This window comes from Aspergillus nidulans, chromosome VII (assembly GCF_000011425.1).
Source record: "Aspergillus nidulans FGSC A4 chromosome VII".
NCBI lineage: Eukaryota > Fungi > Ascomycota > Eurotiomycetes > Eurotiales > Aspergillaceae > Aspergillus > Aspergillus nidulans.
Window position 1 is genome coordinate 2659398 of NC_066263.1, and position 24287 is coordinate 2683684.

The 24287-nt window shown below is 51.3% G+C and overlaps 8 protein-coding genes across 8 annotated transcripts, besides 1 other annotated feature; 4 read left to right on the forward strand and 4 right to left on the reverse strand.

The window, feature by feature from the left end:
• Positions 1-24287: part of a sequence feature (contig 1.32 1..435990(1)) that runs on past both edges of the window.
• ANIA_02057 (mitochondrial nucleoid protein MNP1) lies at positions 87-1103 on the forward strand (the record flags this gene model as incomplete). Its single annotated transcript, XM_654569.2, has 2 exons — positions 87-305; positions 435-1103. The coding sequence occupies 2 exons, from the start codon at positions 87-89 to the stop codon at positions 768-770; spliced, it is 555 nt and encodes a 184-aa protein (XP_659661.1). The 3' UTR covers positions 771-1103.
• On the forward strand, positions 1839-3568 carry ANIA_02058 (uncharacterized protein; the record flags this gene model as incomplete). Its single annotated transcript, XM_654570.1, has 2 exons — positions 1839-2331; positions 2439-3568. The coding sequence occupies 2 exons, from the start codon at positions 1839-1841 to the stop codon at positions 3566-3568; spliced, it is 1623 nt and encodes a 540-aa protein (XP_659662.1).
• On the reverse strand, positions 3829-5567 carry ANIA_02059 (protein velC; the record flags this gene model as incomplete). The annotated part of the gene is made up of 2 exons (XM_654571.1): positions 3829-4861; positions 5026-5567. 2 exons carry the CDS (start codon positions 5565-5567, stop codon positions 3829-3831), a joined length of 1575 nt encoding a protein of 524 aa, XP_659663.1.
• On the reverse strand, positions 8687-9988 carry ANIA_02060 (protein abxA; the record flags this gene model as incomplete). Its single annotated transcript, XM_654572.1, has 3 exons — positions 8687-9196; positions 9245-9353; positions 9456-9988. 3 exons carry the CDS (start codon positions 9986-9988, stop codon positions 8687-8689), a joined length of 1152 nt encoding a protein of 383 aa, XP_659664.1.
• ANIA_02061 (uncharacterized protein) lies at positions 10969-13099 on the forward strand (the record flags this gene model as incomplete). Its single annotated transcript, XM_654573.2, has 5 exons — positions 10969-11116; positions 11221-11574; positions 11625-11703; positions 11759-11955; positions 12542-13099. The coding sequence occupies exons 1-5, from the start codon at positions 10985-10987 to the stop codon at positions 13097-13099; spliced, it is 1320 nt and encodes a 439-aa protein (XP_659665.1). The 5' UTR covers positions 10969-10984.
• Positions 13125-15615, reverse strand: bipA (Hsp70 family chaperone bipA). The gene is made up of 4 exons (XM_654574.2): positions 15259-15615; positions 15044-15208; positions 13891-14996; positions 13125-13836 (listed from the first exon to the last, which is right to left on the reverse strand). Exons 1-4 carry the CDS (start codon positions 15441-15443, stop codon positions 13268-13270), a joined length of 2025 nt encoding a protein of 674 aa, XP_659666.1. The 5' UTR covers positions 15444-15615; the 3' UTR covers positions 13125-13267.
• On the reverse strand, positions 16057-19013 carry ANIA_02063 (putative translation elongation factor EF-1 subunit). Its single transcript, XM_050612952.1, has 5 exons — positions 18619-19013; positions 18506-18565; positions 17638-17685; positions 17412-17591; positions 16057-17361 (listed from the first exon to the last, which is right to left on the reverse strand). The coding sequence occupies exons 1-5, from the start codon at positions 18851-18853 to the stop codon at positions 16154-16156; spliced, it is 1731 nt and encodes a 576-aa protein (XP_050468801.1). The 5' UTR covers positions 18854-19013; the 3' UTR covers positions 16057-16153.
• ANIA_02064 (putative NRPS-like enzyme) lies at positions 19751-22929 on the forward strand (the record flags this gene model as incomplete). Its single annotated transcript, XM_654576.1, has 2 exons — positions 19751-22459; positions 22522-22929. The coding sequence occupies 2 exons, from the start codon at positions 19751-19753 to the stop codon at positions 22927-22929; spliced, it is 3117 nt and encodes a 1038-aa protein (XP_659668.1).

The window sequence follows — 24287 nt, forward strand, 5'->3', positions numbered from 1 at the left end:
GAATCGAACGAGAGCGTCACGACCGCACCTTCTTACACCTTCTTATCGCGTCGACCCCACTGTCAATTCCCTTGATTACCATCAACATGTCCATCACTTCCCAGGCTGCAGCTCGATGCTGCAGACAGCTCGTCCGCCCATCCGCTTCTCTTCGTCTTTCCGCTACATATCAGCAAACAATAAGCCGGAGATGGCAGTCCACAGAGGCTCCCGCTGCCCCTGCCAACCCCAAGATCACGCAGATTGTCGATCAGATCAGCCAATTGAACTTGTTAGAAACCGCCGACCTTGTTGCCAGTCTGAAGGTAAGCCTATCCAACATCCCCAGTCAGCCCCTACATGTTGTGATCCGCTGCCCCGGTTGCCTACGCTTGCGCATAGAAACTTCGGTTCCGAAAATAATAATTCAAAAACTAATAATCCGCCGAAATTAGTCCCGCCTTAACATCCCTGACCTCCCAGTCGGCGGCTTCGCCATGGCCCCCGGTGCCGGCGCACCCGGTGCCGCTGCTGCGCCCGCCGAAGAAGAAGAGGCCGCTCCTCCCGCTCAGGAAAAGACCCTCTTCAACTTGAAGCTTGAGTCTGTCGACGCCGCCCAGAAGGCCAAGGTCATCAAGGAGGTCAAGACGCTTCTCGGCCTCTCGCTCGTTGACAGCAAGAAGTTTGTCGAGTCTGTGCCGAAGGTGCTTAAGGAGAGCGTCCCCAAGGAGGAGGCGGAGAAGCTTATCGAAACACTTAAGGCCGTCGGTGCCAAGGCTGTTATGGAGTAAACACTTTGTGGGTTGGCTCGATACGGTGTTTGTTATGAGTGCTCTCAATGGTGTGATTAGTATGGCCATGTCCTGTTTGTGTGTGCTGCTCTCCTGCTCTCGGCTGGCTAGATGTGTTTTCTCCTTTCTGTCATATATCTCTGTCTCTTCTGAAGGTGTTTTGATAAATTGGCCGGGGAGTGGGAGATAGGCAGCGAATGTATATTATAATGTACTTGTTTGGACTCTTTTGTTCCATGAAAATTTGGGCTTCCTTTGCTACTGCTGGGCTCATCCACGAGAGTTTCTCAGCGGTACATTAGTCACACCATATACCAAACTGTCCTTTGCCAGAGGACGGTCAACTACGCTGATGCATGGAAGTAATATGCTGGAGGAAGTAATATGCTGGCCGCTTCGAGAGGTCAATACTACGGATATTTCCGCTGCTCTCTCGACAGGCAAAGAAACCTTACCGAGCACATCCACAGGAGTGACATACTTTATCCCTTAGGCTAGACTACCTAGAGTATCCCCCTGACGATGTTCTGTTGCTCGAGAGTTGGATTGGTAATGCGCGCATGATCATTTTTTATCGAAACAATTCCCTTGTTGGTCCTCTGTCAACGTATCAGGTTCTGGGATCTCCTAAGGCTGGACACCACAATGCGAAACAAACAAATGTTCGAGTGAAACTGACGAGTGTAGCCCAGTAAAAGAAGCATGTCGTGACCCGGCGTAGCTGGGTCCGTTGAATAGGCGAGGGCTGCAGCAACAATTGGGCATAGCATAAATGGTATGACCATTATCTAAGCCTATGCATGATCTAGCTTTATTGGTACTAGCGCATATCCTAACTTGGCAAACCCAGCTTCAGCAACGCAATGTACTAAGATGACCTTATGGAGGAGTGTGAATGATAATAATAGGACATCTGTCAGAGCTTTGGATAATTCCATCATAGGTAGATTGCTCTGTGTAGCATCCTAAACGCTGTAAGTTGGATCAGCCCATCCGCGGCCCTCTCCTCCATCGAGTTTCTCCGCACAGCCCCATTGCTTTTACACACACTCCTCTCCAGCAACAACAATGTCACGTACTCGCTCTCCAGCCCTCCGACAATGGAGCCCTCTGGATCGCTCAACTCTCCTCTTCACAACGCCTGGCCGTTCCTCAATTTTACTCACCATCGGCGAGCATTCTTCCTGCAAACCCAACAACCGCAATCCTTCTCTCCCTCGTCCTCGACCTTTCCACACCACTTGCCCCCATAGCGCAGCGCATCCAGCGCCCTCTACCAGAAGAAGAATCGATGCAAGACTCTCCCGCGCAAAGCCCGCATTTCCGGGCCGCCAGCTCCTCAATGATTCCCCTAAAGGGCAACCGACGCAAAACGAGGCAGTCAATGCCCGCCTGGAATTCCTCAAAGTGCGCGGACTCAGTCTGGCAAGTGAGATGCTACACGACGGGGTCATCGATAAGTCTGTCACACCGGGGAAGTTCAAGCGCATTGGGACGGCCCTGATCATGAATGCGAGTTCCATATCTCCTTCCAGGGATGCCATCACCGGCATTGCCGAAGGTATGTGATATGATAATGGCACCGTTGCTATCTTTGCTTCGCCGCCCTACTTGTCTACCTCGTACTCTGTACCTTTTTTGCTGATTAGTTTTTGACCTGTAATCTAGGCGAAGGAGTACACGTGGATGTCGTTTATGATATCGGCCGCGAAGTCCTGCGGGGCGACCAGAGGATGGAAAGGTGGCTGCAGGATTCCTGCCAGCTTGCCAATGTGCGGATGGCGAATTTCCGCGTCGCGGCCTGGCAACTCAAAATGTGCCATGGACATCAGAGTATCTACGACGCCAAGTTCCATACAGAGCCGCGACTTACACCCTCCATTGCCCTGGTTGAGATGCTCGCTACGCGGCCAGAGAGGGACGAAGAGGGGCGCGACACGCGCGACCCGCGGGCCATGGTTCTCTGGGCGAAATTTCAAGGCCTACGAGGTCATTACCGGGAGGCAATTAGGCTAGTCCAGGAAGTGATGCGGCTGATCGAGCCGAGCCGAACGCACCCCCGCAGGAACGAGAACCCCACGATAAATGGGATGGTTGAACCGCCGTGGGAGTTGTACATGTGGTTGAGACGTGAGGAGAAGAAGGCTGGACGTGGCCGCCGCGCCAATGGAAAGGGCGTTGTTGATACCAACACTGAGAGCCTTGATACCGATGAAGAAGCCGCGATGCGTCTCGGGGCGATTGAGTATCAGGATCCCAGTATGCTGATGCGCTATGCGCAGTATTGCAAGGAGAGACATCAAATGGATCTTTACGAAGAGCACATGGGGAAAGCGGCTGCTTCGGGATACAAAGACGCGTGCCGAAAATTAGGCAATTACTACTACCTCGTCGCGACAGGACAATATCCACGGCGGGGAGCGCGGCCTGCCGAAAGTGCGGACAAGCCAGGAACGCAGGAATTGCACAGAGAGGTAACGGATCGGGAAGTGGCAAATGATCCAGAGGGCTTCTTCGCTAAACTCTTCTCTTACTTCGGACCGCGTCCACTTAGCGCGTACCGCTCTTTGGCTATGGAGTGGTGGCGTGTTGGATGGGCGCAGGGTTGTGCCAGCTCAGGGTTGAACCTCGCGCGACTTCTTCAGGAGGAGGGTGACAAGGTTAATGCAGAAAAAATAATAAAGGAAGTCCAAGATGGCACAGCACAGCCGAAACACCTACCGCAAGCCGCGAAAATCACGCTCGACAATTTCGTGCTAGAAGATAAGGCATCGAGGCAGCCATTGCTTGACCTGTGATGCACGCTGCCAGATCAACTGTATAACCTGTCTGGGCTAGGAATACGCAGGTTATAAGTTTGGAAATATAACCGCTCAACGCATTAATACTCAATTCACTTATCATATGTTTCCTAAGCTAGATATGAGTAGGCATGGTTTTTTTTATGATACGTTCCAATACCATTCTTTAACGCCTTATTGTCTCGTTCCATCGTGAATGCACAATAAACGGTGCTGCTGTACCTGCTCTACCAAAGAGTTGGAGTCCCTCAAAACATCTATTCAACTCGAGCCCTCGAAGATACCTTCGAACTCCCAATCCCAACCCTTCTTCCCTTGCCCATCCCCTGACCTCTCGTCTTCAACTCTACGAATCCCAACTCTTTCAGCCGCAACGTAAGGAGCGATGAATCCCGCATCCCAGGGAAGTCTTTGGCCGCACACACGCGGAACGGTTCAGACCAGACTTCCGCAAGAATAGGCATGGACTGCCCCGTGTCTTCTATGGATCCCCAATTCATTAGTCGGAACTGCAGACGGTACAGCCCTGCTGTGCGCACAGATAGGTCGGAGAATATGAAGAAGCATGCCGGTGGTTTTGGTAAGGGTCTGTTGCGGAATCTGTGCGTGACGGTTCGAGGACTGGCATCGTATGTGCTGTCATCTGTACTGGAGGGGTGAGCTGGTGCGGTGTTGGGGTCTGGTTCCTCATCTACAAAGAAGGGGGAGACAAATGCTTTTCCTGAGAGGAGCGGAGTCGATTGGCCCGTGGCGTGGCTGTCTTCTAGGTTGATACCGAGTTGAGAATACGAACTCATAGATTCATGGCGGGACTTGTCATTGGAGTTTGTGTTCGTGTCCGATGAGCCTGCGCCTGAGCCTGAACCCGGTAGATAGGAAGGATTCCGGACAGGGTACAGAAGACATCCAACAGTAAACCGCGGATCTTGAAGGATAGATCTGTCCTTTTCAGAATTGGGGTTGAACTCTGTGAGGAGTAATTGAATGATTGGAGGCGGGTCAACTGGCCGTCGGTCTCTATCGCCAGCACCGCAGGCGCGTGCGGCTAGGGGTTGTTGTCTTATGAAGAGGCGGTAGCGGGAGGAGGAGCTTGCGCATCGTGGTGGAGGGGACGGTGATGTTGAATGGTGATGAAGCAGATTCTCAAACCCCGACGGCATGCTGGATGTGGTATGTCGCTGGTGAATGGGTAACTGCTGCTGGTAGCCTGAAATCGGCGCTATTGCTGGATAGATGGGGCTACTGTCGGAGTGAACGGGGCTAGGAAACGCCGTTGTAGAGCCACTATATCTGAAGACCACATGTTAGACCCGCGGCCCACAAGATTGAAGACGTAGCACGCTGCACGCTGCTAATTCTATCCAGCAGAGAGCAAAGAAAGAGAGAAAATGGAGTATTATGGTAGTCCCTTTCGGGCTTCTAGACCAAAGAGATGTAAGAGAAGGGGCAATTACTGCGAGTCCAAGTCGTTCATTCGACCAATAGAGCCCACGGAACCGCGGCTACAACTTGGAGCATCATAGTACGAGCTTGAAGAGCCTGCATTTTCCATGTTCCTCGATGTGCTCGGCCGCTGAATACTATACTGTGCCAAAGAACCCGTAGTTGCTGGAAGAGGCCCATACTTGGGATCGCTTCTGTTGTCCAGAACCCGATTTTGTTCTGGAAATCCCTGTACCGGAAGCGTGGAATAAGTTGCACTTTGCGACATTGTCGGCGCGTTATTCTGGGCTGTAGGCAGGAGGAAACGAGGTGGCTCCTGTGCTAGGTATCGAGGGTTTGAGACTGTTGTCTGCCTCCGACGATCTTCATCGGACGGATGGGTTCTGGCGTTGGTATATCTACCCTCCGTAACATATGTCCATTGTTGAAACGGCGTCCCAGACATCTGGCAAGAACTCGCTTCACAAGTCTGAACAGCTTCTCCCGCAATCAGCGCAGATATCTGCCCGGTTTGATGCAAGAGTGTAGTCTGAGGGCCCACGTGGGTGGTCATTAAGAAGTCAAGAAGCGGTCAATGATAACCAGTAAAGGTCACTGAAAGGATGAGTCGGCCCCCTCGGAGAATCGGTCAACAAGCACAAGGGCAAGGTTTCAGGTGATACGGAGGGCTGATGGGCGGAAGCCAGCAGGGCGACTGCTCTCAAGTGATGGACGACTATGAAGGCACTATACTGTGTCCTGAGTGCCCGTATGGCCGGAGTAGCATTATCCACCCAGAGTGACGGTTCTAACCAGGGGGTATTGACATGCATGCGGTCGTTGGGTGCTTATAATATGGCACCTCTATCACCAACCAATTGCCGTGTACGAGATATCAGGAATGGGGAAAGTGCGCCATCGCAGGCCCAGCGAATATAGGTGGTCAAATACCGAAAAGTGCTATACTGAAATGGCAAAGCTGAAAAGTTGAGGGAGTGTTTGAAGATTGACGATTACCGGCGCCGTCTAAGAGGAAACGGGATGCAGTGAGGGGCTATCACACCCTGCCACAGTTAGTCTCAACAGTTGTAGTCGTAAAGGGAAAATAAAGGAGAGAAAAGAGGCGGATCTGGGGAAGCAAAGTGTGAAAGGATTAGCGAAGAGTGTGCGTGTCTGCTGCATACATAGGTGTGTGGCATTGCCCGAGCCCACATTCAGCGGTAACATGGCGTATCAACTATATCCTCGACCCAAGATCAGCCCCTCTTTACCTTGCCAGTCTACTCCTGACTAGGGATCTATGTGGCCCCAAATCCTCGTGCATGTCGTACGGTACTTTACTAAGGCTCGGCTTAGCTTCTGCCGTCCGGCAGGACTGGACTCCCACTTCCCGTCGGAGACGACCGATGCTAATTGCGATGCAGGTCTGACGTTGTGGGAATACAGCCCTGAACCATGCAGTTGCAGGTGAAGTTCCAGCGGCAATTGTCAAAGCCACATCCAATTCTCATTGGAACGAGACCCCTAGTCCCGCTAAAACGGCCAGAAAATGGCTAAAAGGCGCAAGCGTTCTTGTAGTTCCATCGAATGTTGTCACGTCAACTTGTGCCGCTTCTGCTGCATATACAAGCTGCAAGCACACTTCGCTCACGCGGGACTCAGTATATGATTCGCCACTGCTTTTGATTTCTCCCACATGCAGGTGCTCGAAAGTTGAGAGGCTGACCCAACCAGGCGAAGGTCCAACAGCAGGGGTTGGAGGTCTGCTTAGTTCAAGGAAAAAGCAATGAGCGAGAAAAGTGCACTGTGAAATCATGTGGATGAGGAAGGTGAGAACAGTCGCCAGTTTGTCAAGCGCAGACTTAGTATTGTGCACGGATCACCTAAGGATTGCGGTATCAGAGCTACAATCTGTGCTCTGTAGATCTTGCGGGGGCTTTTATTGAGCTCCCAACGGGCGCCCCGAAGAAAAGTGGCGGGCTGAAGACCCTGGAATGGCCAACTCTCATAATCTGGTTCGGATCATGCAGACAGCCTGTCATCTAGAACCAAGTATGGAATAGACCTGTGTGCCCGTCGTGCCGATTTGAAATAATCATGCTTAGATCATTTGTCCGGGTTAAACTTCTAACCGCGAGAATGATAAATCCCCAAACCTGGTCCATGGCTAGGTAGGCTCCGTACTGGAAGGCCCTAGGGAAGTGCCTTGATGTGAGTGCTCATCTTTCCAATGATGAACCTGATTCTAAACCGCTAAGTGTATGTAATTCTAGGTCGTGTAAAGGATGGTGAAAACGATGTCCTAAAAGCAGTCACTGATTCCGCGTAGAATTCGACCCAGTCAATGTTTGATAATACATCCTAGTCGAATCTCTAACCTGGACGCATAAGCCTCCTTATTGCTAAGCCCCATGATTGTTTATACCGACTTTGACTTGACGGAAGGTACGTCCGGGGCAACGCCTATGCAACGGACCCTAAAAATAAGGGCTGATGGCGTGGGGAGCTAATCTCGGATCTGCGCGGTTCAGCCAGCATCCTTGTGTGGTATTGATCCTTCACAATAAGTTACAGACTAGTATTGGCTGGACCGCAGAGTTGCCGCGGAAGAGGTACAGTGATGCTTACCGTATCACATCCACGGAGTTCCCGTAAGGAGGGTAAGTGTGGCATTATGCTATTGCGGAGAAGGCAATGGAGGCCGGCTATGCATTAGCACCAGCAGAAGCCTTCCTCGCATTCGTGGACGAGCCACTAGCTTGTGAGTTGACCTCCACGGCTGATGTATCAACTCAGGTATCAAGAGACATCCCAATGTCGGTCCGTTCGAGAGCGAGCTTTCGAGTGGCCAACGAAGGGCAGAAGAGAGGCACCATCATGCTGGAACCTCCCACAAACTTCAGCGTTTGACCGCTAAAAACGGTTCAATCACTACCAGCACTTGAGAGAAGACGGGTAGTTCCTGGTAGCGTTGCGGAAAGTTCAAGCCCTGTTCCCGGAACCCGCGTGGGCCCCGCGGATGAGGCACGATGCTGACCTTTCGAGCTCTCGACTCTGTTCTAATTGTCAGTTTTATGGCCAATCACATTTCAAAATTGGCAATTTAAAACAGCTACCTTGAATGATTCTGCCGATGAATTTTTGTCCCTGAAGGCTGGAGCGAGCGTTGAAACAGGCTAACCGCCGAGATCTCCAGCATACGATATCTTGATTTGACGACGAAGAAATGTTGAAATACTGGTTTGTCTAGGGCTTTGTCGAAGGTAATTTGTCATTTGCTAGTCTTTGGCGATACGGCCATCTGTTAGCGTTGTCAACGAAAGGAACCATTGAGGCTTAACCTGCTAAGTTGACGATGCAACTAACTCACTAGTGCTAGCACCATTGAGGGAGAGGCAATGCCAATCCTTTTCCGAGGCTGCTGCGATGGTTCTAGAGCCCGAGAGCCTAAGGGGTTCGCGGGAGAAAGGTCCAATAGTTTCAGATGGGGAGGTTGACAAACGGAAGATATTAATAGAAAGCTGGTGGTTGACTGGTCAAGTGACTCGAGCTGCCTCGACCTACATCGCAAACTGCTCCTTCTGCTCACTAATGAACCCCTCCTAGCTTTGAAACACCAATGGTCTTATTCATAACGTGTACATCGGCTGTCGCCTGTATATACTAGTAATCAACATTTCTCTTACTCCCACCCTACAAAGCAGCCAGCGCCTCCTCCAGGTTAATCAAGCTCACAGTAACCTTATTCTCTTCTCCCAGAAGCACACCGCCACCGTGCAGCAACAGGAATCGGGGATCCTCCTTGAGAATGCGCAGACTCCTAGTGTAGCTGTGTGGTTCAGGAGTAGGCACCTCCGTCCACTCGCCCTCACCCAGCGCCTGGTTCACAAAGATACTGTCTTGCGTACCAGAACTGACCACAAGTGTTCCATTCTTGCCACCCCACGGGGTCCAAGTAACGTACGGAGAGGAGGTAGGGATCGTACCGCTCGAGACAACCAGCTCATGGTGCTCGGCATCGATGAAGCCCTCTGGATCGGCACTGATGCGGTAGTACAAGGGAAACGAGTAGGTCGATGTGTTGAAAAATGAGCCGTATTCGTAAACGTAGAAGTATTTACCATTGGGAAGCTTACTCAAGTTAGTCAAGGAGGATACGAGAGTGAACGAGGTTATACCTTGGTCACGACAGGCATTCCAGGCCTATCTGTATAAGTAGGATAGGCACTAGCATAGACAAGTTAGTCGGACCCTCTTTGCGATGGCAGGGAAGTCATACACGTCGTCCACAACCGGTCCCCAGTTGATAAGGTCATCAGTGGTCTGGTGGACCATCTTTTGGCCGTGGGTTTCATTGGCCCTTTGGTCGGAATAATAGCAGATCAATTTACCTTTGCTGTTTTCGCAGACACAACGATTAGAGCCAGGCGCAAATTTGTAAGAAGGGCATGTCGATACTTACTGTGCCAGCAAGAACGGCTCCCAAACAGGAGTCAACCCGTTGTTAGGAATAGCTTCTCCACCAGCAGCAATGTGGCTCACGAACTTCCAGGTGTGGCCCTGGTCCTGCGACGCGTAAAGATCAATCTGGGTCGAGCTCAGGTCTGTTGGAATACTGCTTCCCGCGAGAAGGAGCGTTCCGGCACGGAAGCGGCCCACGCGCTCTGGAAGGTAGTAGAGGAATGGTTGGTAGCGTAGACCCAAGCCGTTGGCTGTGTCATGGACACGGGAGATCTCAGTCCAGGTTTCACCGTGATCAGAGGAACGGTAGATGGGGAAATAGACCGCTGGTGGCTCCGGTGAATAGTTCTCCCAGGTCGCTAGGATATCACCGTTGGGCAACTGCTCATTGCGCGCGTAGAGAGTGCGTGGGATGGTATAATTGCTTGGCGGGTCAAAGATGACCACGTTGGAATAGGTTTCTAGCTTCGATCCGCGACGAGCGGAAGCTGCCGTTATCGCCGCGAAGAAGGGAAGGAAACGGAGAAGCTGCATTGTGTTTGTAGCGCCAATTCTCCAATAACTGGATATGAACTCAGCTCTATTTGCCAGGTAACCGAGCGGCCGATCTCCTTATATAGTTCAAAATCCTCTAGAAGCTCAGAGATAGCTCCATCCCGCCGGAGTTATGACAAGTACGACAAGTGGAGTATGGCCGGGGAAGCTGTCGATTGATGACAACCGAGATCGTGATTCTTAGGCATCATACGAGCTCCTATGGTATGCTCGTACCTCAATCAAAGTCCAGTGAGTTCGTATCGCTTTTTTACCCAATTGGGCGGCCGTGATCTCGTCGTTGATCCCATAACGCATGAAATTGTATGGCGAGATCGGCATTCACTTCAGTTGGTCTGGGGAAAATGCGGAGAGCCGGCCGTGAGCTAGCCCCTGGAGGCCTTGTCCCGGTGGCGTTTCCGTCAATCACGGAGAATTCCCAGCTGAGGAGATGAGCCGACTTTGTCGATGCTCACACCTCAGCTGGATATATGTTGCTTGCCATTGCTCCTGAGAAACTGAATTCTTGTCATGATAGTCGTCGTTCAACTGCCCTCCCGTCGAGTCGCGACATTTGCATACCGACATTAGCGTACTGTGGGACTATTTCACGGAACAATCAGTCAAGAATTCAGTCGGTTGGGGAGTAACAGTCGATGTTATTGTGAGGGTAGAAGAACGATTGTACTGACGAAATCTTGGCCAAATAACCTGCTCCGGAAGAACCCATTTCCCAGGCCAATAAAGACATTATGGAAATGATGTTTCCGGATAAGCTTTTCCGGCATAATGCTCTAATTCTGAAATTGGGGATAACGGTAGCAGAATAGAGAAGACAGAGATGCGGGACGGCGGGCCGTTATCTCCATCTCATCACATGCGCCTTTGGAGAGGGGCAACATATATGAACACATTGCCCTTTTGACTCTAAACTCTACTTTTGGTTGCTTGAAGATGTGAGAGCTTTTCTGAAATGATCAAAGAGTATAATTCATCATGGCCGAAATTCCTAAAGTCCAGACAGTTGCTCTTGTGCGAGAAATCGGCGGTCCTGTGGAGTTTCCCAATGACTATCCTGTTCCTACTCCTGGAAACAACGAGGTACTAGCTAAAGTCCTCTACACCGGGGTATGTTTAAGTGGTAATTTTCGTTCCCATACGTCCTCTGTCTGGATCACATTTCGAACGGAGAGCGTCAACTGACAGTATACTTTGTAGACCTTCACACAAAGGACGCCGTCGCCCCAGGCCCTGATGGGATTCCGATCACGAAGTTCAAGTTGCCTCACATTGGAGGCCATGAAGGCGTAGGGCGTATTGTGGCTCTTGGCCCGGGTTGCGGGCCAGACCTGAAATTAGGCACTCTTGTTGGGATTCGCTTTGCCAGTCGGGTCTGCAGGCGGTGCGAGTACTGCTTAGCTGGAACGGAGCAATACTGCCTGAAAGGCACAAACCACCTTCACCACGAGGACGGCAGTTTTCAGGAGTACATCGCGCTTGATGCGGACTACTTGACTATTCTCCCAGATGACGTCGATCCCAAGACTATTGCTCCAGTACTGTGCGCCGGAATTACTGCATACAAGGTAGAATGGGCCAGGGCAGGGTATCGATCCACATGCTAATGATATTCCAGGCAGTTCTAGGAGCAAATATCAGGGCTGGACACTGGCTGGTTGTTGTTGGGGCAGGAGGAGGGCTCGGGCATATGGCAGGTGAGATTCCAATAGAGAGGCATCTTAACCCTAACTCACGACACCGGTACAACAGTCCAATACGCCAAAGTCCTTGGAGCCCAGGTGATTGGCATCGACGCCCCCGACAAACGCGATTTCGTTCTGAGTGTGGGCGCTACTGAATTCGTCGACTTCGTCAATACAGATCCTGTTCAGCGCGTTCATGAAATCACCGGCCTAGGCGCACATTCTGCGGTCGTAACAGCCGGGAGCGGAAAGGCGTTTGCCCATGTGTGTGAGATGCTGCGAACCGGAGGTACACTCAGCTGTGTCGGAGTTCCGTCTGGAGATGCAAAGTTCGAAACACCAATCTGCACGATCGTCATCAAGGCATTGAAGGTTGTTGGAAGTGTAGTGGGCTCACTGAGCGAATGCATGGAGGCAGTGGAATTGACCCGGCGAGGGCTGGTGAAACCAAAAATACAGGTTCGGCCGCTCAGAGACTTGTCGCTCGTTTATGAAGAGATGGAGAGGGGGAGTATCTCTGGAAGAATCGTGCTGGAAGTCAATAGTAGCTAAATATTCTTCTGTACGGTGCACTCGACTGTACCTGAGTCACAGCAACATTTGGATGCTACGTCACTAAGTTTTCAAACTCCACATGGCTGGGAGCTCCAACACTAATCTCCAATTCAACACACAACGTCAATCTCTTTTCTCTCTCTATTTTTCATCCTACCCCCGAATCAGAGCCATCCTTACAGTCTATCAATCCAGAATGGCCGACAAACCCCTTCCAGCCGCTAGCACAGACGTAAAACTGCGCTCAACCCATCCAATTTCCCAGTGAAGTACTAAGCTGACAAACACGATATAGCCCCGCGAGCTCGCTGCTCAAGAATCCAGCCCCTCTACCATCTTCAACAGCTTCACCTCAAACACAGCCTTCAAGCTCGGCCTCGCCCTCCGCACGCGGATCCTCTCCCTCCCATCCTCTCAACGCAAACCAGCCCTGATCTCCATCTCCCTAGGCGGCAGCAACGGCCCTACTGGAGCTCCGCACGTCGTGTTCCAATGCGCTACGGAACCAGGCACAGTCCCTGACAATGAGGTGTGGGTTCGTCGAAAGCGCAATACAGTTGAGCGGTGGGGTGTCTCGAGTTGGTTAATGAGGCGGAAGATTTTTGCTGGACTTGAAGGAGCGAGTGCGGATGGTATTGGGGCGGAGGAGGCGTTTGTTAGAAAGTATGCGCTGGTGAGTTCGTCCGGTGGGAAGATTGCGGATGACTATGCGATACATGGGGGTGGGTTTCCGATTCGCGTAAAGGGGGTAGATGGGATAGTGGGTGTGGTTGTCGTGAGTGGATTGAAGCAAGAGGATGATCATCAGGTCATTGTGGAGGTCGTGCAGGAGTTGATTGCACAGGGGAACTGAGGTACAAATTACAGCACGCAAAATGAAAATGAAGTGTAATCATGTATTTAGGTATCATGTGTCCTATCTTAAACCAAGAATAGGCTGCTGGTCATAAAGGCCGAGCGGGGAACGGAAAAAAAAGAACATCTTAACAGAAAACAAACTCCAGAATCCCTCTAAGTTATTTTACAATTCATCATGGCCATACTCGTCATCGTCCTCCTCGGTAGGAGGAGCAGAGCCGTACAGCTTGCTGGTGATAGGGTACGCCACGTTTGACAGCTGTTCCTTCTGCTCCTCAAAGTCCTCAGTAGTGGCCGAGGCACCGTTCTCCTCAAGCCAGTCGTTCACTTCCTTGACAGCATCCAGAATGGTCTGCTTGTCGTCCTCATCAATCTGGCCACCAAGGCCGTTCTCATCGTTAACTTGGTTCTTGAGGCTGAAGGCATAGTTCTCCAGGCTGTTACGGGCCTCAATCTTGGCCTTGATAGCACGGTCTTCCTCAGCGAACTCCTCGGCCTCGGCAACCATGCGGTCAATCTCTTCCTGGGTAAGACGACCCTTGTCGTTGGTGATGGTGATAGATTCGGCCTTGCCAGTGCCCTTGTCGCTAGCGCCGACCTTCAGGATACCGTTGGCGTCCAAGTCGAAGGAAACCTCAATTTGAGGAACACCGCGAGGAGCGGGAGGAATGCCGGTAAGTTCGAACTTGCCAAGGAGGTTGTTAGCTTTGGTAAGAGTACGCTCTCCTTCGTCTGTAGACCGTTAGAATGGTGATACTTTCGTCGATGATGAAATGAGGAACTTACAAACTTGGATGAGAACAGTAGGCTGGTTGTCAGCGGCAGTCGAGAAGATCTGCGACTTGCGAGTAGGAATGACAGTGTTGCGGGGGATGAGCTTGGTCATAACACCACCGGTAGTCTCAATACCGAGAGTAAGAGGGTTGACGTCCATGAGAACAATGCTTTCGGTACCCTCAACACCAGACAGAACACCACCCTGAACGGCGGCACCGAAAGCGACAGCCTCATCGGGGTTGATACCCTTGCTAGCCTTCTTGCCGTCGAAGAACTCCTCCAGCATAGCCTGAACCTTAGGAATACGAGTGGAACCACCAACAAGGACAATGTCGTCAATATCAGCCTTGGACACCTTGGCATCCTTGAGCACCTGCTCAACGGGCTTCAGGGTCTTCTTGAACAGGTCCATGTTCAGCTCCTCAAACTTGGCGCGGGTCAAAGTCTCGGAGAAGTCCTGACCATTGTGGAACGCCTCAATCTCAATGCGGGTGGACATCTGGGAAGACAGAGTACGCTTGGCCTTCTCGACTTCACGCTTGAGCTTACCCATGGCTTTTAGGTCCTTGGTGACATCGACGTTGTTCTTCTTGTTGTACTGCTTGACGAAGTGGTCCATGACCCGGTGGTCGAAGTCCTCACCTCCAAGATGGACGTCTCCAGCCGTGGCCAGAACCTCGAAAACACCGTCATCGATCGAAAGAAGACTGACATCAAAGGTACCACCACCAAGATCATAGACGATGACCTGGCGCTCCTCGCTGCCCTTGTCCAAACCATAGGCAATCGCAGCGGCGGTGGGTTCGTTGACAACACGGAGGACGTTAAGACCGGCAATAGTGCCAGCATCCTTGGTAGCTTGTCTCTGGGCGTCGTTGAAGTAGGCCGGGACAGTGACGACAGCGTGGGTAACCTTCTTTCCAAGGTAGCCCTCGGCGATTTCCTTCATCTTGCCAAGAACCATGGCAGAAACCTCCTCGGGACTGAGCGTCTTGGGAGTCTGGTTGACATCAACCTTGACGTTGGGCTTTCCATCCTTGTTGACAACCTTGAAAGGATAGTTCTTGATATCACGCTGAACATCGGCCTCGTCGTACTTGCGACCAATAAGACGCCTACCCTAGTCAGAAACCGTTCAACCAGATATTTTGAGAAAACTCACTTGATATCAAAGATTGTCCTCTTGGGATTGGCGGCGTATTGGTTCTTCGCAGCATCACCGACCAGACGCTCCTCATCTGTAAAGGCGACGTAGGAAGGAGTGATTCGGTTTCCTTGGTCGTTGACGAGAATTTCGACTTTTCCGTTCTGCATCACACCAACACAACTGCGCCAGTTAACTTTGGCTCAGATTTCTATTCGCCTCAATTGACATACGAGTAAGTTGTTCCCAAATCAATACCAATAACCGTTCCATAGTTTTCCTGCACTGAATCATCTTCCTGGGCGTGGGCGGATCCAAAGAACGCGAGAGGCGCGATGAAGACAAGGAGAAGGTAGAAGATAGTGGTCCAAGTCGCGAACGGCTTGGCCACACCGCGGCCTGAAGAGGGACGCGCCATGGCGAATTATGTGTCGAAATGCGAGATTCAAGACTCCAGCCGAAGTCGCAAAAAAGAGACGGAGGAACACACGCTGCTCGAAAAACAATGGGTGAATACAGCGGGAACGAAAAAAAAGGAAGTAATAAGGCAACCGAACCTCTAATACTGGAAGGAGAGAAGTGAAGAGAGGTGAACAGGGTTGTGGGAGAGAGATAGAAGAGAGAAGAGGAAGAAGAACTGGAGAAGCTATGGACACCTTCTTGTATGGAGACAGAGCGGCGAAGAAAGGACAGCGGCCATCTGGCCTTTTCGCATACAAGTTACTTCTCGTGCGCTCATTGGCCACGGCCGCCACCCCAGGGTCGCGGGTGACTCAGCTTGCCACTGACCGCCGGAGATTCTGCTGAAGTTTTGGGGCGGTCTGAAGGCGATCGAACGCCAAAGAAACTTTGGCCAGGCCAGATGAAGAATAGTTCCTGCAGGGGCCAGATGAATTGGGTTTAGCGCAGGACTCTGTCACGGCCTCACGGAACTTGGTCAGTACAATGGTCACGGACATTCACCTTGTTCTGAAAAGTCTACGTGTTATCATCTGAAATCATATTCAGGACTTGGAACGGCCAGAGACGTGTCTTGGCATAAGTCTGGCAGGCTTCTGTCCCGTTATACCCATTATATCGGCCACTCCACTTATTCCAATATAGGTCAATTATATCCAAGTAGGTCTATCACTCTAGCAACCCAGCAGCCACTGTATCACCACCAGCTCGTAGAATTATCCTCGTGGGCGCTTCTAAGGGTACTGCCTGATCCAACTCAACAACAATTCTTGCCACCGCCCCAGGCTGAACAATCTTTGGCTTCTTCTTGAGCACGTTTCCAGACCCTTTGTCTAGGGTCGCAACTAGCTTGCTGATCCGGCCAGGTACGTGCAGGCGCCCCCGATGGATATCGACCATACTAGGAAGCAAGTGGTCAAAGGCAAGTACCTTGCATGTAAATGAAGTGATGTTGGGAATCGGGGCGGATGCGTGGCATACAACGTCGCCAGAGCGGAGATGGATCGGGTCGATATTGGCCAAGTGTAGGACGACGTTTTGACCGGCAACTGCCCAGTCGTTTGGCTCTTCATCAACCTCTAAACTTCGGATTGTTGCGGTTTCTCCGCTCGGCATGGTGAGGATTTGGTCCCCTACTTGTAAGCTGCCTGCGTCAATTCGGCCAGATATTGATAGAGGGTTTTGTATGCTGCCGCGGAATACATCGCCGATTGTCATTCGGAGCGGCTTGTCAAGGGCGTGGAAGTACGGTTTTGTTTCTTCAAGCTCTTCCACCAGAGTACGGCCATTGTACCAAGACACATTTGGATCCTCACTCCGTCTGGTGATGTTGTCACCATTGACTCCAGAACAAGGCACAAAGCAGATATTCCTAGCCTGGAACCCAGCGGTGATCAGGAATGCCGAAACTTGTTGCTCAATCTCTTCAAATCGCCCAAAATCCCACTGAACAGTATCCATTTTATTCACGGCGACAATGATCCTCTGGACCCCCATACTCCTCACGAGCAACGCATGCTCCTTGGTTTGGCCCTTCAACCCGGACTCGTAGTTCCCTATGCTGGCGTCAATAACGAGCACCGCGAAATCAGCCTGACTAGCGCCCGCAATCATGTTCGGAACAAAGTCTCTATGGCCAGGGGAATCTACAATCGTAAAAACCGTGTTCTCGGTTTCAAATTTTCTTGTGGCAATGTCGATAGTCACACCCCTCGCCCTCTCCTCAGAGCCCTGGTCCAAGACCCACGCCAGGGCAAAAGACCCTTTGCCTATCTTCTCTGCCTCCCTTCGATACTTGTCCAGCGTGCGCTGGTCAACGGCTTTCAAGTCCGCAAGTAGGCGTCCCATAAGGGTACTTTTCCCCGCATCAACGTGGCCTGACTTGTCAGCATACTAATTACGTCGGACAAATTAGGTTGGTACTAACCGATAACCACGAAGTTCATGGCATTTTTCCGCTTAGATTTCTTGTACTCTGAGAGCACATCCAGATTCTTACTCTTGACATTGACCTTCTCGGCAACGCTGAGATTACCCATGTCACCAGCCAATCCTGCTGCTTTCCTGTCACCTTGTGGCTTCGGAGCAGGCTGTTTCGACTTAAAGCCTGCAGACTATTAGGGAGGTTCATATGTTTCGCCGAATAGCCAAACCTTTAGCGGAACTCTGGGCGTTTAGAATTACATCGTCTGGGCTGGGTCCTGAGAAGTCAAATGGTTCAGCAAGATCTTGACCGTAGATTCTAATCAAATCCAGAGTGTTCGTATACAAGTGGCTGGGCTCGGTCATCTTTGGGCGTATGTCGTCTCCAACAATGGTGGCGGCAAATGTTGACGGTGGAGCACGGATATTCACATGTTGCTCCTTTTCCTCTTGGTGTCTGTTATCCTCGATCTGAACGCTCTTTATAGAGTCCTCCAGGCCAGTAGCAGCTGGGACGCTTGGCTTTGGCTCGGGTGACTTCTTCGGGGGCTGCGACTGCTCGGAACGTCGCTTCAGACTTTGTAGCGAGGGTAAGCTCTCTTGCTTGACCTGCTTGCTCGCCGCGAGTCTCTCTCGTAGCGACAATGTAGCTCCTTTGGCCTCGCTTGGGGATTGCGCATCAGTTCCTGTCGTAGACGCGGGCGACCTGTCGCCCTCTTTCTTCTTTCGCGCCGCTGCCAGGGCAGCTAGTTTAGACATCTTTCCTCCACCGCTTTCCGGAGCCCCGCCCAGAAGCCCAAGCCGAGGATAAAGTGGTTCAACGAGAATATCCGCCTTTCGGTGAGCTGGAATATTGAGCCAAGGCGAGTCGCGGAAGAAGTCCGCCGCGGAAAAGTGAGGATGTGTCGTCGCAGTAGTAGGGGGGATCGGATACGCTGGCACTAGAGCCTGTTAGAACATATTCAAGCTTAATTGAAGTCAGTTTAGTCGCTTGAAAACCGAGTGTGGCATTACATACCTACTCTCACCAGTCGAGACCGGTTTGCAGACTCGAGCCCAGACTACAAGTACACGAAACAACAAACATGGTTCGCTTACCTGCGTTCACTTTCGCCTTTGCCGCTGCGGCCTTCTTGTCCGCCTCTTTCGTTTTCTTGCCTGATTCATTCTCCATTAGCCTAACACATAACGACTCGGTTATACAGCCCTACCCCTCAAATAGTTCACCGACTTGTCCACATCGTTGTAATAGTGCCACAGCGCATCCTGGACTTCATCGCGGGTCGCGCTCACAGGGGGGTCGCCTGCAGCCAGCTGATTTTGTACTTCGCGAGTACACTCTTCGAGGAATTCACGCTCTTCAGGGTCTTGGGAGTCATAGCCATCATCGTAGTCGTCATAATCGTCGTCATCATAACTGACGGCCTTGACACGGTGTCGAGACATCGTCGTTTTTCGGGGCGGGGTAGGAGGGGCTCTGTCACCCTGGAGTTCGTCCGCCGAGTGGAAAGGCGGATAGAAAGGAGAAAAATAGAAGATAAGGGAATGAGAGAATGGGGAAGAGAGAATGGGGAAGTGAGAATGTGATCAAAGTAGATAACTGGAGAGGTGTTGGAGTCGCTCAGAGTCGGCTTCTTCAAAGACGTCTCTGGTGGAAGGATGCGAGACGTTAAAACCACCACGTCATTCCCCACCTCCACGCCCACACTAGGATCGTGCCCTATAAAGCCAAGTGCAGAGTAGTAACCAAACGACTCTTTCATCGGTGATAGCTAACTTGCAAAATTGTCAAATTGTCAATAAAATTCCATTTCTACTTTAGTCAATATATTTCAAGTCAAGATTTATGGTTTGGTATTGAATGAAGTCCAACGCAATACAAATCAGCTGTATATCTACCCAAGTTCAATAAATAATAACTATCGAGCCAGAAATGGAAGAGCTAATGAGGAAAGATCAAAGCCAAAACGGACCCGGCAGGTAGTAATTTCAGGGATATTTGGCGGTCAATAATGTAAGCAAGCTGAATACTCAGGTAGTAGTCAGCAACCAACGAGGCTATACCGGCCGGCACTCGGCACGCACAGCAGTGACGAGCCCCAACACTATTACAAATTACCGCTTCCTGCACGTATCGAAACCCTCCACAGATCGTCCTTCCTCTGTACTCCTCCATCACCGACCTGCCCGAAACTGGGAAGTCAACAATGATCCGAACTGCCGAATCCCAGTGGGGCGAACTGGGGATCGTCATGATGGACCAGTATTTAATCCTTCATTCTTGTTGCCCACGCTCCATATCAACTGAGACTGGGTGTTATCATCCCTACTCTTGCTCTCTCAATGACTTCTCCTGTGGGAAACCGGCTCCTACCCGCCCTGGTGGATGAGGGCGCACGCTCGACTCCAGACCGACTCTTTGGCATCATCCCAAAAGGACCGGCCTTATCAGATGGGTTCCGCAATGTGACTTTCAGAGAGCTGGCCTATGCAGTAGACGCCCTGGCATGGTGGATTCACAAGCATATTGGCCAGCCTGGAAACGGACCAAAGACCATTGCGTACATGGGAGCCAACGACATCCGCTACTACATCTTCCTTCTCTCTTGCGCAAAGACCGGCCATACGCCTTTCCTGCCTTCTACCCGTCTCTCAGACGAGGCATACCAGCATATCCTCAACGCAACCAACTGCCATGTAATGCTCTTTACGCCTGAAACGCAGAGACGAACGATGGAGATCAAAGCATCTCGACCGAGCACGGTCTACCTCGAGGCGCCGGCAACAGCAGACCTTCTTAGCTCAAATTCCGAGACCTACCCGTTCACAACGCCATATGCAGCAATGGAAGACACAGTCGCGTTCATAATCCACAGCTCCGGCACAACCGGGATGCCAAAGCCAGTGCCCCTAACCCACGGCTTCCTTGCAACCTGGGACCACGCGCCGCATATCATCCCAGCCGGCAGGAAATCCGCTCTGTACAACGGGTTTTCTGTGGGCTCGGGCGCCCTACTTCTCTCTATCACGCCGAACTTTCATTTGATGGGCCTCATCGGGCCATTCGGATCAATCTTCCATGGATTCCCGTTCATTTCAATTCCTGATGGGCCCCTTTCCGTCCAGCTTCTGACCGATACCATTAATGCTACAAGACCAGATTTTGTAATGATCCCTCCATCACTCCTGGAAGATATGAGTCACTCAGAAGCTGCACTGGCTGCTCTGAAGACTGTGAAATACACTTGTTTCGGCGGTGCACCGCTAGCCTTAGAAACAGGAGAGCGCCTTCGGAAGTACACGACCCTCCGCACGGTCCTCGGGTCCAGCGAGATAGGGCTAGTTAGTTCCCTCGCTCCTGAGGACGAGGCGAAGTGGAACTATTTCGAGTGGAACCCGGTATACGGAATCGACATGCAGCATGTAAACGATGGTCTTCATGAACTAGTTATCCGCCGAGGAGAAAATACAAAGACTTTCCAGGGCATCTTCCACACTTTCCCCGACCTCACCGAATACCACACCAAGGATTTGTTTGTCCAGCATCCAGATAATCCCAACTGTTGGGCGTACCATGGCCGACTGGACGACGTTATTGTCCTCAGCAACGGCGAGAAACTCAACCCCATTACGCTGGAGAAGATGATTGAGGCGCATCCGTCGGTTTCGAGAGTAGTGCTTGTTGGTGAGAAGAGGTTTCAGTCCGCGTTGCTTATCGAGCCAGTCTGGCCTGATAACAATTCTATCGACGAGAAAGAATACATCGACAACCTCTGGCCTACTATTCAGCGCGCCAACGAGGTAGTACCCAATTACGGCCGGGTCATGCGCAGCCATATTCGTCTGTCCTCACCGAGCAAGCCTTTCAAGTTGACTCCGAAAGGTACAACGCAACGCCGGCTTGTCAACAACGACTATGCAGAGGAAATTGAGGCCATATACGCCAAATCAGCGGAGAATAGTATGGAGAGCCTCCCATTGACGCTCAACCTACATAGCTTAACACAGTGGGTCCGTGTGAAGATCACGACTTTGCTCGACAGACCTGACATCGCAGACGACGAAGACTTTTATGCGGCCGGGATGGACTCATTGCAGACTGTGCAGCTTGCACAAGCCCTGAATTCAGCGCTTTCTGCCGACATTACGCAGCAGCAGATCTATGCTCGTCCAAGCATAAACAAGTTAGCTGCGTCCTTGTTTTCCATCCTCAATGGCACCAGCAACGGTGCCACGGAAATATCACGAACTGAACAGATTACGAACCTGGTCACCAAATACACACACGACCTCCCATCCGACCCTCAACGACAACGGCCCGTCTCATCCAGTCAAACCGTCATCCTCACCGGCTCAACTGGGTCGTTAGGGACGTACCTCCTCAACACGCTCCTGCAAGATAACAGCATTTCCAAGATCTACTGCCTCAACCGCTCAGACACTGCGAAGACGAAACAAACCACCTCTTTCGAAGAGAAGGCGCTCGATGCCACGCCGCTCACCGACGAAGGCAGAGTCGAATTTCTGACAGCCGCCCTCAGCGAACCAAACCTCGGCCTCGAACAAGAGAAACTCGCCACCCTCCTCGAAACCGTAACCCTTATTATCCACAACGGCTGGACAGTCAACTTCAACCTCCCCGTCGAGTTCTTCGAAAGCCAAATCTGCGGCGTGCGGCGCTTGATCGACTTCAGTATCAACAGTCGTTACACCGCACATGTCGCATTCGTGTCTTCTGTCGGCACAATTGGAAACTGGAAACCCACAGATACCGACAACTCCGTCCCAGAAATTCCCATGGAAACACCTGATGTCGCCCTCGAGCAAGGCTACGGCGAATCCAAGCACGTTGGCGAGCGGATCTGTCTGGAAGCGTCGAGACAGTCTGGTGTTCCGACGAGTATATTGCGTGTTGGGCAGATTGCTGGCCCTACTACTGTTGCCGGGCTGTGGAATCCGACCGAGTGGGTGCCGATCTTGCTGAAGACTAGTAAGGGGCTGGGTGTTGTACCGGATTCGTTGGGAGGAATGGGTGTTGATTGGATTCCTGTTGTATGTCCACTCTTTGATAATCAGACCTGTTCTTTGGTAATTAAGGTACTAAGTGCTCACAGGACACTCTCGCAACAATCATTCTCGAGATACTGCAAATTCGGCTGCACGAAACTCAGACCGAATCAAATGCCGCATTCTTCCATCTCACAAACCCCGCAATTACACCCTGGTCTTCTCTCCTCCCCTCAATTCAGTCCTCGTTGTCCACGTCTACAGCCCCTGTGACACCAGCCCCGCTCACCATTTGGATGAACGAGCTTGAGAAAATCAAGAGTCCGACGGACAGCGATATCTCCGACAAGCCAGCCCTCAAGCTCCTCCCCTTCTTCCGGGACCTGGCGAACGGAGACACGCTGTCTGCGGAAACCAGCACGGTTAACGCGCAGAAGGCGAGTAGGACGATGGCAAGCCTGAAGGGGGTGGATGGGGCATTGATGGTGAACTGGATACGGCAGTGGGGTTTCTAGTGGACATGAGATGGTTATGTGGTGGATTGGGTGTATGGTAGCGTGGAGTTGGTATAGATTACTGGAAAGTCTATGTGCGATTGATATAATTTTATACAGTCGGCATTTGTTTATTCTGATATATAAACAAAATTTAGAAGAAATATACAGGATACAGCTATTTACATACCTCAGTTTCTGCCGCAGCCCTTTAAGTATACAGTATGCGTAGAAGAGAAGCCGCAACCCTCCCCTTGATATTGATCCCTGTGGCTACTCCCAGCTGCATAAGGTAGTTAATCCTCTCGAAAGTCAACATGCAACCCACAGCTCCCTAGCCTCAAACGTAACCCTTAACCGAGCCAGCTTCACATATCCAGATTGAACAGGTTATGCAGGGCATGGCAGGGAGTAGATCAGTGTCCTCTAAATAGGCCGTGGCCAGCCAGTGTCTTCATGATTTCCAGGTAATCACTGTGCATCCGGGGTCGATAGCGCCGAAATCAAGCTGAATTCTTCATCTGATAGATCCCTCGCAGAGAACTAAGAAATGCCTCTTATGATCCCGAAACGCAATGTCGCCCCGTTACCGTCGATATTGGCCATCTTTGTTGTTGTCCCAGGGCTAGCTTCTACGAAGGACATGAGGTTATATCCAAGTTCCTGTAGACGACCCGATGATTTGCGAGGATTGAAGAACTCGTCAACCGTGACGGGCCAAACTGTCCATGCAGCCCTTCCGCGACCGTGATGGAGTAGGTGCAGCTTCTTGTGCTCGTGCTTTCCCAACATTTCATAGCAATGTTGCAATTGGGCATAGCATAGTGGAATGTGTAGGTGAGGTTTGTGGAGAGCTTTCCATGACAAATGGCCCTGTTAGGGGGGCTTCGGTTGTCCCGTGCTAGGGCTACTATACACTGGACACAGTCTGGAAGTAACATACAAGTGAAATACGTAAAGAACAACAGATGAAGCTTCAGTAAATAGCTGCTGAGGGTGTGTGCGCTGTATGGATCCTCTCCGACGAGATCGACCAGTTCTAAGCTGCTCATGGCGTAAAGGATGCCTCTGTTCATGCTGCGTCAGCACTAAAAACTCAGCAAGGATAACAAGCGAGAAACCTCGAATCAGGCCATAACTATTCGTTCTGATATGGTCAGCTCTGAGTGCTTCAGGGAGACGGGATACCGCACATGGAGCGAGGGCCTCATTGCCAATAGTACCCCTGAACGTGGCCAGCAGAGCCTCGCCTAGCCGGTTTGTCGATAACGACCAGGACCCTGAACATATTGAAGTGGGTAGCAACTGGGACAACTCGAGAGCGGCTGGCTAGACAATGTTAGAGCGCAGTTGGCTATCGACAAGGCGAAACTAACAAC

Coding starts and splice junctions, on each gene's coding strand:
- bipA (XM_654574.2), bottom strand. CDS start 15,443: ATGGCGCGTCCCTCTTCAGGCCGCGGTGTGGCCAAGCCGTTCGCGACT. Junction 15,209..15,258: donor GATTTGGGAACAACTTACTC/GTATGTCAATTG, acceptor TAACTGGCGCAG/TTGTGTTGGTGTGATGCAGA. Junction 14,997..15,043: donor AGGACAATCTTTGATATCAA/GTGAGTTTTCTC, acceptor TGACTAGGGTAG/GCGTCTTATTGGTCGCAAGT.
- ANIA_02063 (XM_050612952.1), bottom strand. CDS start 18,853: ATGTCTCGACACCGTGTCAAGGCCGTCAGTTATGATGACGACGATTAT. Junction 18,566..18,618: donor GTCGGTGAACTATTTGAGGG/GTAGGGCTGTAT, acceptor AGAATGAATCAG/GCAAGAAAACGAAAGAGGCG. Junction 17,362..17,411: donor CATGAACTTCGTGGTTATCG/GTTAGTACCAAC, acceptor CTGACAAGTCAG/GCCACGTTGATGCGGGGAAA.